This window comes from Panthera uncia (assembly GCF_023721935.1).
Source record: "Panthera uncia isolate 11264 chromosome C1 unlocalized genomic scaffold, Puncia_PCG_1.0 HiC_scaffold_4, whole genome shotgun sequence".
In the NCBI taxonomy this organism is placed as follows: Eukaryota; Metazoa; Chordata; class Mammalia; order Carnivora; family Felidae; genus Panthera; species Panthera uncia.
Window position 1 is genome coordinate 69889300 of NW_026057585.1, and position 22364 is coordinate 69911663.

Consider the following 22364-nt stretch of genomic DNA (forward strand, 5'->3'; position numbering starts at 1 on the left):
AAGCTTACTTCCAAGTTCATCACAACATTAAATACCAGAGGAACCATATGTGCAGAGTTCTCAGGGAAAGAAAGTGGAACTTGAGAATATTGTAAACAATAAAGATATCTTTTATATTTAAAAGCGATAGGAAGACATTCTCAAACATGAAAGGACTTATAGATATGGCACCTATGGGCCCTTCTTGGGGGATGAAAAAAGTTCTTGACAACTAGCTGCCATGTCATAAGGACATTCAGGCAGGCTATGGAGAAGTCCATGTCATGAGGAACTGAGGTCTGCCAGTAACCACGTTAATGAGCTTGGAAGAGATACTCTGAGACTTGTCAACAGCCATGTCGAAAGCAGATTCTCCTCCAGTCAGCCTCGAGATGACTGCAGCTCTTGGCCAGCAGTGTGACTGCAACCTCATGAGAGAACCTGAGTCAGAACCACTAACCCACTCCTGGATTCCAAAAACTGTGAGATAATTGTTTTTTTAAGCCTCTGAGTTTGAAGTAATTTGTTCTATAACATAGATGACCAATAAAATTCTAAATCTCTAGGCTTTGTTTTTAAGAAATAATGAAGTTGAAAGACATCTCAAAGGGGGGAAATGTGCTTATATGGCACAGTTCCTTTCCTTTCAGCCTCAGTTTGCTCCCCACATATCCTGGAAGTAGGGAAAGTCATGTGGCTATGTATATGGTATGTATCCTGTCTTAGCTGAATGCCTTTGCTAAGATCTTGGACAAATCATCAGCTCAATCCAAAACATCAAGGAAATGGGCAGTCATCCCGTGGTCTTACTAAACTTCAAGGGTTTTTGTTGTTTAAACATTGGCAACAAATAGCCTCATAATTTTTCTTTTTTGTGCTTCCAGGGAGAGAGGCCTAGGTTAGAATGGATTCTTAAGGAAAGGAACCACCTCTTGACCCACAGTGTTCATTGTTATAGTGCCATATGATAGACATACAGGTAAAATGCTTAGGTCCCCCTTCAAGGAAGGACTTGCTGCTCATCTATAGGAAGCGTAATTAGCAGACAGCCTCTAGTCATCACAGACTTCAGGATCTACCTCATCTGTAAAGAGCCACATTGAGGTCATACCCTGCTGGGGCAGCAAGAGTAAATGAGGGATGGATATAAAGGCCTGGTCACTCTGACAGGCAGTACTTCACAACTCCCTGCTGTGTTGGCTGAGGCTTTGTACAACCTCCATCTTGGTTCAGTTTTTCCTCTGCCCAGTCTTGCTTCCTCCTCTTCCCTTCATGGGTATTGATCCCTAATAAGCATCTTGCACCGCAAATACTATCTCATCTCACTTCTCAAGAATTCAGCCTTGAACACAGAATAATCGTTTTCCCCATGGTTTGCTACTGCCTGATAAAGCAAACTTTCTCTCCCTCGGGGTGATCCTTTTTGCAGTTGTAGAATTAAACTGCCTGGATGATTAAATTGTTTTCTTTCTCAGGAAGCAAGCCCTATGCATTGACGTGTGCATGTATAAAAACTATGATGCAGGGTACCTGGGTGGCTCAGTCAGTTAAGTGTCTGACTTCTGCTCAGGTCATGATCTCGCGGCTTGTGGGTTCAAGCCCTGCATCGGGCTCTGCACTGGTGGTGTGGAGCCTACTTGGGATTCTCTCTCTCTCCCTCTCTCAGTGCCTTCCTGACTTGTGCACGTGTGTGCGCTCGCTTTCTAAATAAATAAACAAACAAACTTTTAAAAGAAAATAAAAACTATGTTGAATGTTAAGTAATAACATGTATGCCTCTTAAAACTCCTGACTGAGCATGTACCAAAAAATATATGCCCATTCAATCAGAGTTTTTCCAGCTTCACTGCTGTAAGCATTGATTTCTTGTCTGCCCTTTTCATAAGACCAATAGTTCTCAACTCTGGGGAGTATTTTTTAAATGCTGATGGCTGAGCCCCACTGCTAGTGATTCTTCTTTAATTGGTCTGGCATAGAACGGGCATTTTTAAAAAGCTTGTTGTTTGATGGTAATGTAATGCTGAAAACCTATTCCTGTTCGGCTTACTAGTTTGTGGCCTAATAGTATTGCTCTTTTCTCTATAAATATTTGATAAAGAGATAATCATTTGGTCTGTCAGAGTCTAAAGGAATTTTCCAGCACCCCAGGAGTAAGTGGAAGCATAATGAAAGTAGACCAAACACTAGAAACTGCTGCTTGGAGCTCTGATTCTCATTTTTCAGGGGCTGCAGGCCATGTCCATATCACAAGGAGAGGGCCCCAGCTAGGGTAGGCAGCATCTGTCTAACATTGTAGACATAAAAAAAACAAACAAAACAAAACAAAAAAAGCATTGTAGACCTGTTTACAGAGGCAAATATACCCTAGACTATTCAAATGGCAGCCCGCTAGATTTGTGGTGTTGCAGTCAGACCCAATGATATGGCTGGCATTTGACCCTCTGGGCCAAGTGATTCTGGAGAATTAAATGACATATTAGGGGCACCAGGCTGGCTCAGTCAGTAGAACATGCAACTCTTGACCTTGAGATTGTTGGTTCAAGCTCCATGTTAGGGTATAGAGATTACTTAAAAATAAAATCTTAAATAAATAGCACATCAGTTAAAAAGTACTTCGTCAACTATTTGTCTCCTTCTCATAAAGACCCTTGTTAATTACATTGGACCCACCAGGATAATATAGGATAACCTACCCATCTCAAGAACCTTAATTGCACCTGCAGAGTCCCTTTTGCCATGTAAGATAATACTTTCACAGGTTCCAAAGTGGACATCTTTGAGGGCCCATTATCCTATCACAGTCTTCTTAGTTTTTTAACATGGTTTTCAAGAGCTATATAATTATCTGTCATATGAATATATACCATCATTTATCTAACCATATCCAGTGTTGGGCATTGAGGTTGTTTCTAATTACTTGGCTCTTGATTTTTTTATTTTATTTATTTTTTAGTGTTTATTTTTGAGACAGAGAGACAGAGAATGAGTGGGGGAGGGGCAGAGAGAGAAGGAGACACAGAATCTGTAGGAGGTTCCAGGCTCTGAGGTGTCAGCACAGAGTCTGACATGGGGCTCGAACTCACAAACTGTGAGATCATGACCTGAGCCGAAGTCGGATGCTTAACCGACTGAGCCACCCAGGCACTCCACTTGATTTTTTTTTTTAAGTTCATTTCATTGAGGCATCATTTAATATGCAGTAAAATTTACTCTTTGTAGTATACAGTTTTATGTATTTGAGAAAAATAGGTGCAAATACCTTATATGTCTGTGATTCCTGGGATGATATCCTCTTATGCTAGCTCACATTCAACCTGTAGAAATTTATTGAGAATTTAGCTAAATCCTTCTTACCCACTTACATGACAGCCCTATAACTTTTATGCTGTACTATAGGTGAGCTGACATTGATGTTTCCTCTCTCCTTGGAGGCTTTTGTCTTTCCTTAGAGTTCTGGCTGCTTAGAGTTCTGCCTGTGATGAGTTCAAGAAAAGTTACAATTTCATGGATTATTCAATTTTTTCTTGTTAGGATGAGAGCAACTCTCTTTCCAGCTCTATAAATCTTAGCTGGAAGATGGAAGTCCTAGCATTTGATTTTTCCTTTTAAAAATTTATTTATTTTTTTTTATTTTTATTGAATAAATTTGACATGTAACATATAAGCTAAGGTGTGATTTTTCTTTTTTAAGATATAACAGCTTTGGCCTGCCTAGGTGACTCAGTTGGTTACACATCCGACTTTAGCTCAGGCCATGATCTCACGGTTCATGAGTTCGAGCCCTGCACCAGGCTCTCTGCTGTCAGCACAGAGCCTGCTTCAGATCCTGTCTCCCTCTCTTTCTGCCCCTCCTCCACTCTCAAAAATAAACATTAAAAAAATACATAAATAAATAATAAAATACAACAGTTTTTTTGAGCTATAAATATGCAACATACAATTCACCCATTTAAAGTGAATAATTCAGTGGTTTTTAATATAGTCACAGAGTTGTACAACCATCACCACAATCAATTTTTACAGCATTTTTACTACCCCAGTAGGAAACCCAATACCCATTAAGTGATTCCCTATTTTTCTCTAATCCTCCCCTCCCACCCTAGACAACCAACACTAATCTACTTTATATCTCTATGTATTTGCCTATTCTGGACATTTCACATAAATATAATCATATCTTATGTGGCCTTTTACGGCTGGCTTCTTACACTTAGCATAGTGTTTCCAGGGTTTACTTGTCTTGTAGCTTTTGTCAGTACTTCATTCCTTTTTATTATTGACCAGTATTCTGTTGTATGGATATATATCACATTTTAGATATCCATTATTTATCAATTGATATTGGCACTTGATTTTATTTTTTTTTCTTTTTTTTTCTTTTTTTTATTTTATTATTTTTTTTAATATATGAAATTTATTGTCAAATTGGTTTCCATACAACACCCAGTGCTCATCCCAAAAGGTTGGCACTTGATTTTAAATCATCTGTTTTTTCCCACCAAAGAATTATTTACATTTTGTTTTTCAGCATTTTGAAGGATTCCCCCCCAAAAAAAAAACATAAAACCTACTTGTTTCCTCAGACAACTTCTATGCATATTAGAGAGGTATGACCAACACTATAAAAAAGAAAAAAGTAGGCACCCACCATTCACTTGTTGGATTGACTTAGAAAAAACTGTATAGGCTCTTAGGCTTTTTAAAAATTACAGTTCTCGGGGCACCTGGGTGACTCAGTTGAGCATCCAACTTTGGCTCAGGTCATGATCTCACAGTTCATGAGTTCAAGCCCCACATTGGGAATGCTGCTGTCAGCACAAAGCCCACTTTGGATCCTCTGTCCCCCTCTCTCTGCCCCTCCCAGCTCACTCTTTCTGTCTCTCTCAAAAATAAACATATTTTTAAAAAATTACAGTTCTCAGAAGTGAGAAAGTTTGTTACCAAATTTGAATAGATGGTTGATTTAGGAGGTAGTGATAAGTCAGTGGCATCATTTAATTTCACATTGTCTTACAGTGTTGTTGCTTAAGTTTGGGGCTGCAGGCAAGCTCTAATTTATCAAGAGAGGTATTCATAAATTAAAATCGGATTTATTTTCTTGATACACTCTGACAAAGATACTGAGTTCTAGATATATCTGGTGTCAGAGGACTTGTGGAGTCAACTGCCATTTAGTATCAAAAGAACATTCCCTGTCTTCTTGTGGTTAATCTGAGTACTATCAAAATAAAGCTCTTCCCCAAGTATGAAGTCAAGAAGTCTAAGGGAGGCTAGGGTTCTCTCCTTTCACTGTTGGTCATGGCCATCAGAGAGAGCCTGCTTTTCTTTCCTAGGACATCAGGAAAGAAGATGGTGGTAGTGGTGGTGGTGATAATGATGATAATAGCTGCTGTCATTTTTCAGATTTTATGTCAGGCATTGTGCTAAAGGCTTTATGTAATCTTTACAATAACCCTATGAAGTGGACGTTATTATATGCCATTTTACAGATGAGGAAATTGAATGAAGATTCAGTTAGAAATAAGAAATTCCAGGGGCTCCTGGGTGGTTCAGTCAGTTAAGTGTCTGACTCTTGGTTCCGCCTCAGGTCATGATCTCACAGTTCATAGGTTCCAGCCCCACATTGGGCTCTGCACTGATAGCACAGAGTCTCCTTAGGATCCCTCTCTCTCCCTCTCTCTGCAACTCCCCTGCTTGCTTGTTCTCTCTCTCTCTCTCTCTCTCTCTCTCTCTCTCTCTCAAAATAAAGAAATAAACATTTTAAAAAAGAAAGAAATCCCAATAAATATTTCTTAATTGAATGAATGGGAAATCACCCAGTGACCAACTGTGATTTAAGTTTCTGTAATCAAGGGCTTTGGTATTTTCTGATGAATGTTGAGGTATAAAACAAGGATTGGCAGACTTTTTCTGTAAAGAGCAAATAGTAAATATTTTAGACTTTGCAGACCATATGGTGTTGCATTTATTCAACTCTGCTGTTTTAGCACAAAGCATCCTAAGATATAACAAATAAGCATGGCAGTGTTCCAAGAAAACTTTATCTACAAAAACAAACCTTAGGGCCATCCAACTGGCAGGCTGTAGTTTGCCAGCCCCACTGGAACTCTTTTTTTTTCTCTACAGAGTAGCTATGATGGTACCTTGTAACACAGCTTGTTTCTTAGGATATAGCTGATTGAATTTGGAATTCTTTATATAAAAAATAAGGGTTTTGTTATGAATTTTTTTGAGTCCATGTATCAAAATGAAATTTTAGGAAATGGGGGGGGGGTTCCTTGTATCTTAGAAAAGTTCACCATAAGATGACAATTAAGTAATATCTTTTAATGCTCTGAAAATATGAACTTATTTGTAAGATCCTATCATAGACTGTAGCAGCTAGAATGTCATTTAGTCCAGTCACCTGTATTTCAGATAATGATGCTAAAAGCCAGAGGAAGAAGGATTTGTTCCATATCATTTATCTAATTAGGGGCAGAGCTGGACCTTTTCCATTTACTCATCCTTTCTATTTTTCAGGAGCACATTGTTCCAACTGACAAATGTTTATGAAGTTTCCTTCTCTGGTCAAACCACTATTTTGGTATTTAAGGGGATCCCTGAGGCAGGAGACCATCTGAAAGAATTTATTTGCCTCAGTGGAAGATAAGACTATGCATATAAAAGGCTAACAAACAGTAGCAAACAGTATCAGATACTGAACAATTATGGCCAACAGTGTTCTAAGAATTTAGAGAAGGTAGCAGTCTCTAAGGACTGAGGTGGTCAGGACAATGTAAGAGAATAATTTGGCCTTGAAGGATGGATACAGATCAGGTATGGAAAAGGACATAAGAAGCTGGATCCTGCGTACGAAGAAGGCTGTGAACAAATACTTGGAGACAGGGTATGCAAGATTTGTTTAGGGACAGTTTGGCCCAAATTGAGGGTCCCTGTTGGAGAATATTAGGAGATAAGGCTGGAAAGTTAAGTTGGTACAATAACAGAGGGCCTTGAATACTGGGGAATTATTAAAGATTTTTTGAGAAGGGAAATGATTCAAATTCAGGATTCTGGAAAGATAACATGACAGCAGTATGCAGGAGAGATTTAAGGTAAAAGACCTAGAAAGTTAAGCAGTGTTGCACTGCTAAATTCACAAGACTCCAAAGAATAAAGCGATTGTGTCCTTTGGAATGCAGAAAGATCAATTGTGATTATCTATTATGTAAAACAAAGGACCTAGCTCATTTATGCATCCATCAAGTACTGATATTTATGCTTTCCTGTATATTAGAGTTGGCAAGCTTAGACATTAAATTCTTAGCAGCTAGTCATACGTTTCTTAATTACAACTAGAGGGTGGAGACTGTCTCCTGCTTTCTCTTTAACCTTCCTGGGAACTAGCTGATGGCTCCATATGGGAGACTGTTAGTAAATGCCTCGTCCTAGTGGTCTCTGCCAAAGAGAGCAAGGTTTGGGCATGATGGGAGCAAAGAAGAAGGAAATAGCCAGAGGTAAGGTGAAAATGAAAGCAGATGGTGATGTATTTTTCCCTCACAGCTGCTGAGTTTGGGACCTTGGGTAAGCACTGGTGTCATTAACACCATTAACACCAGTTTCTTAGAACTAGATTATATTTTTGGTTGTTGGCAGATTTTTTTCCCCTCCATTCTTCTAACTTGTAATTACACTCCAATGATTAAGGATCTTTGGTTTATAGTTGTAATAGGGCAGCTGGCTGGATAAATGAGCAGTAAAAATGTTCTTGCCCCCATTCCTATGACTCTCAGGGGTATTGTGCTCCTCCTGGCCTCAGTGAGATGGTGGGTAAAAACTAATTAAATTCAGATTTTCAAGCACTTTTGAATATGAGAATATGATACTTCCTATCTTTTTTTTTTTAACTGAATTTCCAAAGATTGGGGCTAGGTCCTATTGGACAAACACCAAAGTTATCTTGGAAAAGGACTTTGTTTATATAGGAGAGCCGGAAACCTCTTGTTTTAAAGTTTTCTAACTTTTCATACTGCTTGTAGGAGAAAGAGATGATGATAGAATGTACATCTCCTTTGTTTTCTCCCTTTCTGAGAAAAGATGAAGTGTTTCCTTGATTGCAAAGAGAGTGTTCTGTTTTGAGGACCTCAGTCATGTTTGGTCCTAGAAAGGGAAATAGTATAAGACATTTGCTGGAGTAGGAGTCCTGCTATCCCTATAGGCGGGTACAGAGGCAGTCTCCCCAGCAAGCTGTTCCATCACCAGACAGTACTAACTTCACTCCAGTGGGCCCAGATTCTACAACCTCAGTAGATTCGAAGAAAGCACAACACCTTTCCTACATGTCAAACTGATGCATTAGTGATACAGAGGCATTACATGTGGTGGAAAAGAATATTGCTGGTAGAAAGAGCATGTACTGGAAATTAAAGTCCAGAGATTTTGGAATTTAGTTTTGAGACAAACCAGCTATATGACCTTGAGCAAATCACTTTATTTCTCTAAACCTCAGTTTCCCTGAATGAAACTGGCTTAGTTGTCCTTTAAAGACACCACCACCGCGCCCCTCCCCCTAAAATTCCTGTTTTACTTCTAAACGACATGTGTTTTTAATAATTCATACGTAAAAGGTGTTTGTGCCAAATATTTAATAAGAAAATCATGTAGCTTTTCTCCGATGTTATGTTGTTTTGAGTACTAGTGAAGGTTTTTCACTGTAAGTGTAATGATAATATTAAAACAAACTTCTAAAGAATTTCTTTTAAAATCGGATAAAATGTTTGCACATTCCTCTTGTTTAAGTTTAGACGTTTATATCTGATAAGACAAGGACTTAAATCAAAACCTCAAAGATCATGCTTGGCCAAATCTGTATTTCTGGGACTCCAGATGATGAGAAATAGGTTTATGCCCTTGATTGTTTTCCCAAAGATATGCAAAGTCTTGAAGTACTGTTTATCTAAATTAGTATCCCCAGTGCTACTAACCAACTATACTTCCTAAAGTATTTCTCTAATTTGCAGTATTTTGTGGGAAGGGTTGAGAGGGACTTGTGGACATCAGAATCAACAAACTTTTCCAAGGTATCTTGTCCAGCCTAGGCACTGAGACTTTTTTTTCTTACTCCTCTGTACTTTTAATTCTCAGTTCTATAAAGTGATGTAGATAGGTTATTTGTAAAGAAACTCTCATGTTGGTATTCTTAAGCCTTTTCTTTTGGACTGGCTATAGACTTCAGAGAAAAATCTTCCAATCTCCTTTCGATGTGGGTAAAAGCTGTGCTACCAACTCCTGATCATTTCTGGGCTTCTGCAGTCCAATTAGGTTGCTCCTTAGCTTTCCTTATGCCTGGTCTAGGATTCAGCTTTCTTAAATGTGCTAAATCTGCTACCACCATCCTGCTTTCCAGCTTCCAAAATTTTTTTTACTGTCCTCCCTTCTCCTAATCTTTGTCCTTGGAGAAAAACGATGAGGATAACAACAAAAACCCTTCCCTATCACTTTAATGAGGTTTCAAAAGGAATAGGGCTTAATACCTGTTTTTAATCTGCTGTCTTTACCTAGAAGCCTGTTTATTTCATTTTAGTCACTCAATTCCCTCCCTCCCTCCCTCTTTCTCTTTTTCTTCTTTCTCTTGATTTCTTTCTTCAGTCTAGACCCTGTGGTCTGTTACTTCAGGCATTTCCCTCCATATCCTCACTCATTGTCCTTTTCCTTTTTCTGCCCTCATAAACCCTCTAATATCTATTTTGTCTGCTCCTACATCCTTTTTATTAAAGTCTTCAGGAAAAATATTATGCAGTGTTGTAAATTGGCACCACTATAAGTTCATGGTTCCGATTGTAGCTGAACCCTTAGAACCACTCTGCAGCCTTACACTTCTCCTGGACCACCTTTCCACTTCTCTCAGCAGTAATTCTCAACCATCACCACCTCCCTTAGAAAATTACTTGGCCTATTCCTTCTTAGCTCTTAGCTAAGGCTAAGCGAGAAAATCTGGGCTAACAGATACTGATTTGCCCAGCATACTACCCATACCCATAATTTATCTTTACTCAGACCCACCTTCAGTTCCTTTTCTCTAGCCTTAGAGGAAGAAGTTTCCTTCCTCCTGTTTAAGACTGATCCCTTCGCTTATACCTTTTGCCCCATTTTCCTGTTTCCCTTGGAACCTTACTCTATGAGTTTTTCCAGCACTCTCCCAAATTTTCAACTTTGCTTTCTACTACTTTCCCCTACACCTATAAATACATTGCTTGTGGGGCGCCTATGTGGCTCAGTTGGTTGAGTGTCCAGCTCTTGATTTGGGCTCAGGTCATGATCTCACAGTCCATGCTGAACATGGATTCTGCTTAAGGTTCTCTCTCTCTCTGCCCCTCTCCCTCGCTCACACTCTCTCTCTCAAATAAAAAGTTAAAAAAAAAAAAGAAGAAGAAGAAGAAAAAAAGAGCACATTGCTTGTAAGATAAGGCACAAATTCCTAATGGCCCTCAGTCATCTAACCATACATATTCCTTTCAGCCCAATCTCACCATTCCCCTCACTACAAGCCATACTCAACACTCTACCCTATAAACGATGGAGAGTTGCTTATAGTTCACTGACTTCTGCATTCTTTTTCATGCCTCTCTCCTTTTGTGGTCACCATTCCTAGTACTCCTTCAGCCAGTTACCCTTCTCTACCTGGCTTGTTTTATTATTATTATTTTTTTTTTTGACATCCAAACACACCGTGGCTTTATTATTTCAACAAACTCCAAAAGCACATTTCCTGGACCTGCACTAGAGGCAGGCGCCCAGAGGCAGCGAGGAAGGGATGCTCCTTCTTCCAGCGCAGGTGGGGACACCTCCTCTATGATGGGGAGAGCATATGGGAAGTTCAGGATGACAATAGGGAGGCAGAGGACAGCGATGGTTATGGTGCAGGCGGTGCAAGAGGTATAGGCAAGTCCACGAGGCCGCAAAGGCTCATTTGAGGTGATAGAGGGCCTTGCCCTGCATACGATGCTGGATTTCGCCCGTCAGAACATGAGCTGCAGGGCCTTGTGGATGGCATGCTCCGTGTATTTCTGCTTGGTGAAGTCCTGGATGATGATGCTGTGCTCTGACTCCCGGGAGCCGATGGTGAAGCAGCACTTGAGAAGCTTCTCAGTGCGACTCAGCATCTCCTGGTCCTCCTGGCTGGTAAAGCCCTCCACCCCTGACAGAGTGCTGGAGAAGGCATCATCCAGCATGGACACCTGGGAGAGCCACAGAGCCTTCTCCACGCTGGCCTCGGTGACAAAGGGCTGCAGCTTCATCTTGCTAAGGACCTCGGGGATACGCGCAATGGCCTCTAGCTGCCACACGGTGATGGGCACAGAGCCCGACGCAGGGCTCAAACTCACGAACTGCAAGATCATGACCTGAGCCGAAGTTGGACGCTTAACCAACTGAGCCACTCAGGTGCCCCGTGTTATTGTAGCTTCATCTTGTGCCTCTCCCCACCTTGGTTTCTGTGCTTTATCAGTGCTGGGCAATGTTAGTTCCTCACACTCACCAGTCTGCCTCAAGGTCTTGACACCTACTTTTTTCTCTGCCAGAGTGCCTGTTTTTCCACCCCTTTCTCCTGGTTAACTCCTGCTCTTCTTTCAAGTCTAAGCTTAAAGGGAAGTTTCCATCATCTTCCAACCTGGGCAAGGTCCCTCATTATATGCTTCCATAGCATTCTTTGCTTGCCATTCAGTTATTGCACACTTACAATAATTCATTTCCATCAAACTGTACACTTCATGCAACTTTCACGTCCATTTTCTTCACTGCTGTGTCCCAAATGTTTGGCACATAGTAGGTATTCAATGAATGTAAGCTAGAGACTGTTGCCTGGAAGAGCGAATTGATTACTTTTAACATGGACTAAAATAATTTATTTTGTTTTTCTGTCAGTACAATGAGGAGCAGCACTTAGACCTCTCTGGGTCCCTGGGTGGCTCAGTTGGTTAAGTGTCTGACTTTGACTCAGGTCATGATCTCAAGCCCCGTGTCGGGCTCTGTGCTGACAACGCAGAGCCTGGAACCTGCTTTGGATTCCGTGTCTCCTTCTTTGCCCCTCCCCTCCCTCTCCCTCTCCCTCTCTCTCTCTCTCTCTCTCTCTCTCAAATATAAATAAACATTAAAAGTTTAAAACAAAACAAAAACTCTTCAAAAAAAAAACTCTTCAACCCTGGAAGTCTCTGATGCACTTGAGTCCAGGGCTTTCACTTCAGTACAACTGCTTTTCTTGGATGGAGCCTGAGCACCAAGAGTGCTGTAGCCCACTCTGCTGCACAGGTAGACCTTTGGTTTGGAACTCCATGTGCACACCTGATGATCATCAGTCTGTCATTCCTGCCACTTACAGTGCCACCAAGATCTGGCATTTGGGGTGTTGTGGCAAGTGCGTGCCTTCCTATTAAATAGCTACCAGGTAGTTATGCAACTGAATTCTTGCCCCAAAATCTGTCTCATTAGAATTATAGATAGAATTATAGATAGTTACTTCTAAGCAACCTTGGTCTCTAGTTTCTTTTAAACTCTAATGATTATGTGTGCAGCTGTGGTGGAGCAGCCCCCAGGTCTGTGCCCACTGTCTCCCCCTGCCCCGCTTTCTTCCTGCACTTCCCACTCCTTCCCCCACCCTCCCAGTGCTGCCTACCCCCAGGAGCTCAGGTGGTGAATACTTATTCTGGGAAACAGAAAAGTACTTCTTGGGCAAAAAGTATGCCTCTTGGGGTGCCTGGGTGGCTCAGTTCGTTGAGTGTCTGACTTCGGCTCAGGTTGTGGTCTCATAATTCATAATGCAGAGTTCGAGCCCTGCATCAGGCTCTGTACTGACAGCTTGCTCAGAGCCTGGAGCCTGCTTCAGATTCTGTGTCTCCTTCTCTCTCTGCCCCTCCCCCACTTCATGTACTGTCTCACTCTGTCTCTCAAAAATAAATAAATGTAAAATAAAAATAAAAAGTATGCCTCCCAAGTTCAAGTGCCACCTAAATGATGATGATGTCACTGGCTCCATGAAGAGTGAAGGGAGAAATCTTTTGGAAGAGGATTCAGATGAAGAAGAGTACTTTTTTTTTTTTTTTAATTTTTTTTAACGTTTATTTATTTTTGAGACAGAGAGAGACAGAGCATGAACGGGGGAGGGGCAGAGAGAGAGGGAGACACAGAATCGGAAGCAGGCTCCAGGCTCTGAGCCATCAGCCCAGAGCCCGACGCGGGGCTCGAACTCACGGACCGCGAGATCGTGACCTGAGCTGAAGTCGGACGCTCAACCGACTGAGCCACCCAGGCGCCCCATGAGTACTTTTTTCTAAAGGGACCATCTGAACCAAGATTTAGACCTAGAAGTGATAAAATTAAGTATATTCAGAATCAGGTGGCTGAAGTTATTGATGTCATGCAAGAAAATATTACAAAGATTAAAGAATCCTGTTATATCATTTAATCCCTCTCTCCATCCTCTGTGTGATATAGAAAACTTATCAGGTAATGCAGTTGCTTTTAGCAGCATATCCACACAGTTTCAAAGGCAAATGTGATGGCGTGGATGCAGAATAAAAGCCATCATGGCGTTGGTTGCTGTTATCCTTTTGCTAATGAGTATCATTTTTTTAATGTTTATTTATTTTTGAGAGAGACAGAGTGCAAGCAGGGGTGGGGCAAAGAGAGAGGGAGATAGTCTGAAGCAGGCTCCAGGCTCTGAGCTGTCAGCATAGAGCCCGATGTGGAGCTCAAACCCATGAACCGTGAGATCATGACCTGAGCCGAAGTCGGATGCTTAACTGACTGAGCCATCTACATACCCCTAATTATCATTCTTATAGTCGTGAAATATCGTACTTGATTTGGTGACAGAGATTTTCATTAAACAAAATCTGAATAGCAATAATAAAAGATTGCTGCATAATTTAAATGAAACCTATGTATATAACTTTCAAAACTTCTTTTTCAAGAAAATAAGAGGCAAGTATCACTTCAAATTGGATCACTGAGAATGTCCAGTTATCTTCTTCCCTTCTAACAGAAGGGAAGTTTTCAGTAATTATGGTTAAGGCAAAGATAACCACCCTCTATTTTGCCATGTTTCAAGGATCTAGTTTGAAACTGGATACTTGCCAGCTGATTGTATATGTAATTAAACCATGATATTAATATTTCATCCTGTTATTATAAGGACTTACATTATCACATTGACATGAGGATCAGGCTGGTGGTCCAGAAGCCCCTGTAGAGTACCAGATCATCAGGCTAAAAAACATGTATTGCCATTCCATCAATATTTTCAAGATTCTTCTCACATTACAATTGCTTTGCCATTGCAATTGTAATTTCCACATGTTTATGGGTGTAACAAAAGCTAAATGTTGTTGGGGCACCTGGGTGGCTCCATTAACACACGTGTCACTTTGTTGGCTAATGCAAGTCACATCACAATGCCTAGCCTCAAAGAGGGTAGGGAAGTACAATCCTACTATGTGCCCCAATAGGAGAACTAGAATGTGTCAGCTATCCTAATGAGTACTATAATTTCTGTCTTGCTTAAGCCACCGTTATTTTGGGTTTTCAGCTACTTGCAGCTTCACTGATTCCCAACCAATACAGGAATGATCACATTAATGCTGTAATCAGTAGGGAGTGTTGGTCTCAGTCTCTGGAGTTCCCAGGAAACATGCTTTCGTATATTTCATAGTAAGATAATAATAGTAGATAAAAGCAATCATAGGTGTTGCGGACACACAGTTAACTGCAGTATTTGAGTAGTTTAGGAATGTATTCTGATCTGCTGTAAGTAAGATCATGTCTGTCTGCCGCTGCCCCCGCCCCCCCCGAATGTAGAAACCATCTGCGGTAGAAGGCTGACATAAATATTTATTTCTTTAAACCAGACCTATTGTGCAGCTCAGGCATTAAATCTGTAATCCAGAGCATTTATTTACTGTGTGTCACCTAGAAGTAGGCACAGTTCATTAAAAACAACAACAAAAAAATCACGTTAGTCTCATGGATAAAAATTCTACAGACTACATTGGTTAAGCATCCAACTTTTGGTTTCAGCTCAGGTCATGATCTCATGTTTCCTGAGATTGAGCCCCACATCAGGCTCTGCACTGACAGGGCAGAGCCTGCTTGGGATTCTGTCTCTCACCCCCCCCTCCCCCCCCCCCCAATCTCTCTCTGCCCCTCCCCTGTTCATGCTTTCCCTCTCTCTAAAAATAAATAACTTTAAAAATTTATTTAATAAAAATAAAGCTAAACGTTGTAATGTCAGCTACAACTAAAACATTCCAGTAAACATATTTTTTACTTTAAAACCAAAAAACAAAACAAAACAAAAATACATAATGATTAAGCAATAGGGAATTCGTTCTGACTCTTCTAGCCGGAGAAAAGACACTTTTTTATTGGAATATATTTAAGATTACCAAATAAAGTAGAAGGTGATTGTTTGAAGGTCTTTAAATAGAGTGGGAGGTTTTCACAATGTTGCATTGAACACTTAGAGATGGCTAAGTTATCTTAGGAGACTTTTATCCTCATTGGAAGTGTTGCTTCTGGTTCTTATGAGTCATTGTTTCAAGCTTTAGTTCCCCTGGCATCTGAATTCAGGAGCCATCCTTGACATTTCCTTTACCTGTTAACATTCATCTTTATGCAAAGAGAAGCATATGTTAGAAATAAGTTTCTCTTGTATTTTGAATTTTTGTTTAACTGAGTCTTCTTCATTCTATTCCCATTCCTTGCTCTTCTCCTGTTCTCAAACTTTGGAGTCAGAAAAAAGTCATTCTGTGCAGCCATGTAAACTGTTAGGACATACTCAGTTTAGATTAGTGGAAGCTTTCTTTCTTCACTGGGTCAGTGTGGAGTGTCTCATAGTAGACACCTGTTTTTCCAGTAGGCTGGAAGTCCTTCAGGTCCCATTCACAGCAATTCTGGAAGTCTAATAGTGTATCCACATGGAATGTCAAGATAAATTTCAGTTTTTTAACACTCAACAACTATAAACTGCGCCTTTACCTGTCTATCAGCCTTTTTCTACTCTTTATGAGTATGTCAGGAAATAGAATTCCCAGTTGGCCTTTGCTAAAACTTAGGCAGTGAGCAAGATAAAAAAACAGCTTCTTTCCTCCTGTACACATAATGGTTCTATGGATGAGGAAGAAGGGAACAGGCCCCAAGAACTTTTGAGCCTAAGGACCTTTGCCCTCATTCTGTAGATTTAAAGGAAATGAGTGTTTGAAATCCCTTGAGATCTTTTAGAGGGAAATTACAGATCCTTTTATCAACTAAAGAGACTCAGGCCTTTTTTTAGAGTCATTAGGAGCTTTGGATATTTAAAATCTTAAGTTTATTCTACTAGGGAGCAAATTGGTATGATTTTAATGACAGTAATTACTTGTTTTGTTAAGTATTTATTTCATCCTTCGTGGAGTATTTCCTTCTTTCTGGACTGCCTTTCTGAACAACTTTTTTATTTCCTAGCTTTTTAGTTCTCCAGATGTTCTGTACAGTGTTGGTGACACACATAGTTCTGTGTTCAGTTTTCTTTCAATGAAAGTAAAGCTCAGAAAAATCTTAACCTGCACAATAATGACCAGTGTTTGCGTGGTAGTTTTCCTTAATAGTTTCCTTAGAGATCTTAAAGCTTTGTCCCTGACACACAGTACTTCCAAGTTGTTAATATTAGGAGAAGTTTGGGGTAAATAAATATTGAAACACAGGTACACAGCTTGTATCTTCAACTCCTAGACATTTAAAAGTGATCTTACCAGGGGTACCTGAGTGGCTCAGTTGGTTAGGTATCTGACTTCAGCTCAGGTCATGATCTCACGGTTTGTGAGTTTGAGTCCCACGTTGGGCCCTGTGCTGACAGCTCAGAGCCTGGAGCCTGCTTCGGACTCTGTGTCTCCCTCTCTCTGCCTCTCCCCCATTTGCACTCCGTTTCGCTCTCTCTCAAAAATAAATAAACATTAAAAAATAATTTTTAAAAATTAAATAAATAAATAAATAAATAAATAAATAAATGTTATCTTCCCAGAGGAGGCAGCTGCTTCTTTGGAAGCATTTCTTAATATATGCTTTCCTGTTCTCCCAGAATGTATGAGAAAACTTGGAAGCAGGATGAGAAAGAGGCTTGTCTTAGGTCAATGCTGAGAACCTCATTCCTTAACACATTTATTTTGAATGGTACTAGCAGCTAATAAACTTCAAAGTAGGATATTCAGCAAGTACAAAAACAGGGATTTTTGATCCTAACAAAGCATTCTGCCTTCTTTGCCCCAAATTTAAATGTGAAACTATTTGGAGCAGGACTTCATCTATATAGAATTCCTAGGATTATATATCTAGAAAAGAAAGAAGTTGGTAGACAGATGAGACTTATGAGATAGTACAAAAGTTTTAGAGTCACACATACCTAAGTTTTAATCGCAGTTCTTTTATTATCTACCTCTGTAACCTAGAAAAGTTTCTTTAATATAACATTGTCAACTATACTTTAATTTTTAAAAAGTTGAAGAAATAATACCAATCCTTCACAAAGTCTTCCAGAAACTAAAAGAGGAGGACACAGTTTCCAACTTACTCTAAAATTTTTTTTAGGGGCGCCTGAGTGGCTTAGTCGGTTAAGCATCTGAGTTTGGCTTAGGTCACCATCTCACAGCTTGTGGGTCCGAGCCCTGCGTTGGGCTCTGTGCTGACACCTCAAAGCCTGGAGCCTACTTCAGATTCTGTGTTCCCTTCCCTCTCTGCCCCTCCCCACTCGTTCTCTCTGTCCCCGCCCCCTTTCTCAAAAAGAAATCAAAAACATTTTAAAAAATAAAATAAAAAACTTTTAAGACCTAAAATTACAACTGTTTCTAAATGTCTTATTCATTTCCATTTATTGTTTTCTTACTTTATGTTATACAAATCCAAAGGATCTTCCTGACCTGGAGCATTCAGTCGATTACCCAGATTTTGCTGGTGCCTCTTTGAGGTTTTTAGCTTTATTTGTTTTGTTTTAAAATATCAATCCTTGGGGCGCCTGGGTGGCTCAGTCGGTTGAGCGTCTGACTTCGGCTCAGGTCACGAGCTCACAGTTCGTGAGTTAAAGCCCCGCGTCGGGCTCTGTACTGACGGCTCGGAGCCTGGAGCCTGCTTTGGATTCTGTGTCTCCTCTCTCTGCCCCTCCCCAGCTCATGCTCTGTCTCTCTCTTAAAAATAAAAAAATATTAAAAAATTAAAAAAATAAAATAAAATATCAATCCTTATTTCTGCTATTATCAAAAATAATAAAATGAAGTAAGGAAACCACCTTTTTGACAATTTAAATGTCATTAGTCTCCAAGATTTACATTCATTACAAATTAAATCTAAAAGAAAAATCTCTGAATCACCCATTTCTGTTCTTCATTATAGTCCAAATTTGTAAGTAAATCTCTAGCCTTAAGTATACCAGCTAAATTTTTGGAATTTTTTTCTGAAAAATGGAAGAATTTTGTTTGTTTTACCTACTTTAAAGGGATGAGAGGGGCGCCTGGGTGGCTCAGTCGGTTGGGCGTCCGACTTCAGCTCAGGTCACGATCTCGCGGTCTGTGAGTTCGAGCCCCGCGTCGGGCTCTGGGCTGATGGCTCAGAGCCTGGAGCCTGTTTCAGATTCTGTGTCTCCCTCTCTCTGCCCCTCCCCCGTTCATGCTCTGTCTCTCTCTGTCTCAAAAATAAATAAACGTTAAAAAAAAATTTTTTTTTAATAAATAAAAAATAAAGGGATGAGAGTAAAAAGGTGACAAACAGTTATAAACTATAAAATGCTATATGAAATACTACCATATATGATAGGGATTGATAAGTTTAGATGATGGTTGTTCAGACTTTTATTTATTTGAACTTTTAAGTTATTCCTTTCCTGTCTGTATAATACAAGTTGACCTCAGCTATAAAAATGAGAGTAATATATCTACCTCATGAGGTGATTATGAGGATTAAATAATATAGATAGAGTGTATTAAATGATTCAAGGAATTTGTAAACCAAGGGACTAAACAGGAGAGTGCAACTTTCCAGATTGGTTAGATCAAGGGAAAGAGTTACCAGGGTGTGGACTTCAAATGAAACCCTGGTACCACAAGATAACCACATTCGCATTTGTAAAATTCTATTTCCTCAGGAATTTCTTAGAACTCAATCTCAAATTGGAAAGTACCTTCTACTTTCTTCAACCTCATTGTATACATTAATTGGCTTGTGGGGATGGGGAGGCAGGTTATGAGTGTGGGGTCCTAAGTCTGACAACTTCTGTTGCTCTTTTAGAAGCATTTTGTTACCGCTTCTCCCAGTCTCCCAAAAGAGTGGAAGCCCGGGGTGGTGCACCTTAACTTATTTGATAAATTGCTTCTAGAGTATCTAGATCCCGTGAGAATAACTTTCCTTAAAAGTATAAGCCAGCTGGGGCACATAGGTGACTCAGTCGGTTGAGTGTCCAACTGCGGCTCAGGTCACGATCTCACAGTGTGAGTTCAAGCCCTGCATCAGGCTCTGTGCTGACAGCTCAGAGCCTGGAGCCTGCTTCAGATTCTGTCTCCTTCTCTCTCTGCCCCTCCCCACTTGTGCCCTGTCTCTCTCTCTCAAAAATAAATAAATGTAAAAAAAAAAAAAAAATTTTTTTTTTTTAAGTATAAACCAGTCAAAGCACAGTAACACAGTGTAGAAGAAAGGTAATAATCAGGTATCTGTGATTGGAATCTCAGTTTTTCTACCCTGCTTCTTCCTTCCTGTCTTTCAGCTGTCTGTTGTTACTAAATAAAATGACCTTAGACATTATAAGCATGGCATTTCTTAAGGCTCAAACCAAAACGTCAAACTAAAATAGACAGCAACTAAACAAATACCTTAATCTGACCTAATTTATTCATTTGTTTATTCAACAGCTGTTTATTAAATACACTGTGTGAGGTACAATGCTAAATGGTAAGGGTATAAAAATAAATCTCTGCCCTCAGGGAACTTCCAGTCTGTTGGGAGAGAGAGCCAAGTAAGGAAGCTGTTACCTTACTGGATGATAACTTAACTGATAGAGATGGGCACCAAGTGCTGTGGGAGCAGGAACTTGAGTTGTCAGTGAAGGTTTCCTGGAGGAAGTATATCTGGGGAAAGTCCTGATGAATACATAAAAGTAGGGAATTAGGGAGTATTCACAGAATTTTACTTCATTTTCTGTGGAAATGGAATAATACATACCAGATCATGAAGAAAGCATGGCTGAAATATGGCCTGCAGAAAGTGGGGCAGTTGGAGTAAAAGCAAGAAAATGTTAATCATAAGAATTGTGAGTTGGAATTTGTGATAGAAGAAGGTGACTTGTCAGTGATTTGATAGTTCACCTAAAGGCCTCATAAAGTGTGAGATAGAGTTTCTATAAAGAGAAGACCTTTTCTATGGTAGGAGTAGAGCTAGTATTCACCATGTTGGCCAGAGTAGGGTGTGAACAGCATGGCTCTGACCCTTATAAACTTTTTAAATTTTTTTTTCTTTTTTACATTTACTTATTTTTGAGAGAGAGAGATAGAGTGTGAGCAGGGGTGGGGCAGAGAGGGAGGGAGACACAGAATCCGAAGCAGGCTCCAGGCTCCGAGCTGTCAGCACAGAGCCTGACGCGGGGCTTGAACCCACAAACTGAGATTATGACCTAAGCCAAAGTCGGACACTTAACCGACTGAGCCACCCAGGTGCCCCTTTAAATTTTTTTTTTTTAATGTTTATTTATTTTTGAGACAGAGAGAGACAGAGCATGAACGGGGGAGGGTCAGAGAGAGAGGGAGACACAGAATCCGAAGCAGGCTCCAGGCTCTGAGCTGTCAGCATAGAGCCCAACTCAGGGCTCAAACTCACGGACCGTGAGATCATGACCTGAGCTGAAGTCGGATGCTCAACAGACTGAGCCACCCAGGTGCCCCATGCTTATAAACTTTTTAATGCCTACTACCTAATAATAGGATAGAACCACGTTACTTGATTGTGAACCCTTTCTCTCTTATTGTTTTTGCAGGCACCCTAGAATACATTTCCACACAGGCCTTGTGGATGCCCATCTCTACTGCTTGAAAAAATACGTTGTGGACTTCCTAATGGAAAATAAGTAAGAAAGAGGGAGGTAGAGTCAAACTCATAGTGTGTAAACTACCTTGATTCTTAGTTAACAGTTTTAAACCCTGATAATGTTAGATAACTTGTTTATATAAATAATAATTGATTCTCGCCTTTGTTTTAAAAATAAAATTGTGTTATTAGCATACTGTTATTTTTGTCTGTATCACAGAGTCCCTGCTTATATTTGGGGGGCCAGTGTTACACTAAGCCAACAGAATATTTTTGTAAAACTAATCATAACATATGGTGCCTCTTTCTGCATAGTTCTGGGTTCTTCTTCCTTCTGCAAGATTGAGCTCCCTAGCTCTAGTGCTATTTGTCTCCAAGCAGGTATCCTTCCCCTAGGCAATTATCCTACAGATGGGCCCTCTTAGCAAAGTTTCAGAGACTTAGCCAAGAAGAGTGGAGAAAAAAACAAGTTTCCCTCCAATTTTGGAAAAGTCCATCTCACTGGGTGAATGTTTATGAATGCAGAAAAACCAAATTTGGTACTTTTTCTGATTTTGCTTTGAGTATAGAACTATGGGCCTTAAATACTCTCCACGGACTATATCTGGCAGATCACAGGACTTAGGTTTCCAGGGAAAAAGTTCCTCTGAGGTTGATCTCAAAGATTTTTTATAGTAAATGCACTTAGAGTCCTCAGAGGAACAGGTAGGAAAAGATTTAAGAGGAGGAGAGGAGCACCTAGTCTCCCTTGATGGCTGCAGGATAAGTTTCTGCCTTGAATAGCACTGGTGGACTGGAAAGCAAGTGGGCTAGTACCACAGCACCAAGTTCCCTCAGACCAGCTGAGGAAGAAAGTCTGAGAACCTGAGTTTAAACACTAGCGTGCTTTTGGCTGATAGACTTGGATATATACAGGAATATTAAGGGGAAGGGGAATTGTTCCTCCGTGCCCAGTATATTTCTTGCTTCCTAACCCTTACCCCCACAACACCTGGTAAACCTCTACAGGAATACCCATTTAGAACCAATGGTAAAAGAAATCATTTGGATTCCTAGAAAACTTTGTCAGGGATTGTCGTTTCTCTATTTCCCCACCTTAGGACACTGTTGCCTTGCTCCCCTCTAATTTATTACTGTGTTTGATCATTCAATCAACAAATATTTATTAAGCACCTGTTATGAGGCAGGCATTGTATTAGATCAACTGCGGGACCAATGGTAAATAAGCAGACATAGGCCCTGCCCTCAGGAAATTTACAGCCTAAGCTCCACAGTAGATTGCAGAGCTTTGCTTTTTAAATAGCAAAGAGAGTTGG

The 22364-nt window shown here is 40.2% G+C and overlaps 1 protein-coding gene across 2 annotated transcripts in view; it reads left to right on the forward strand.

Moving 5' to 3' along the window:
- EIF2B3 (eukaryotic translation initiation factor 2B subunit gamma) overlaps nt 1-22364 on the forward strand; it is a 122439-nt gene that overhangs the window by 59433 nt on the left and 40642 nt on the right. The window contains exon 6 of one of the 2 annotated variants that reach the window (XM_049618640.1): nt 20999-21088. The exons of the other annotated variant lie outside the window; for it this stretch is intronic. Within the exon in view, the coding sequence (XP_049474597.1) occupies nt 20999-21088 (90 nt within the window). The remainder of the gene's footprint in view (nt 1-20998; nt 21089-22364) is intronic. 2 annotated transcript variants of the gene reach the window in all.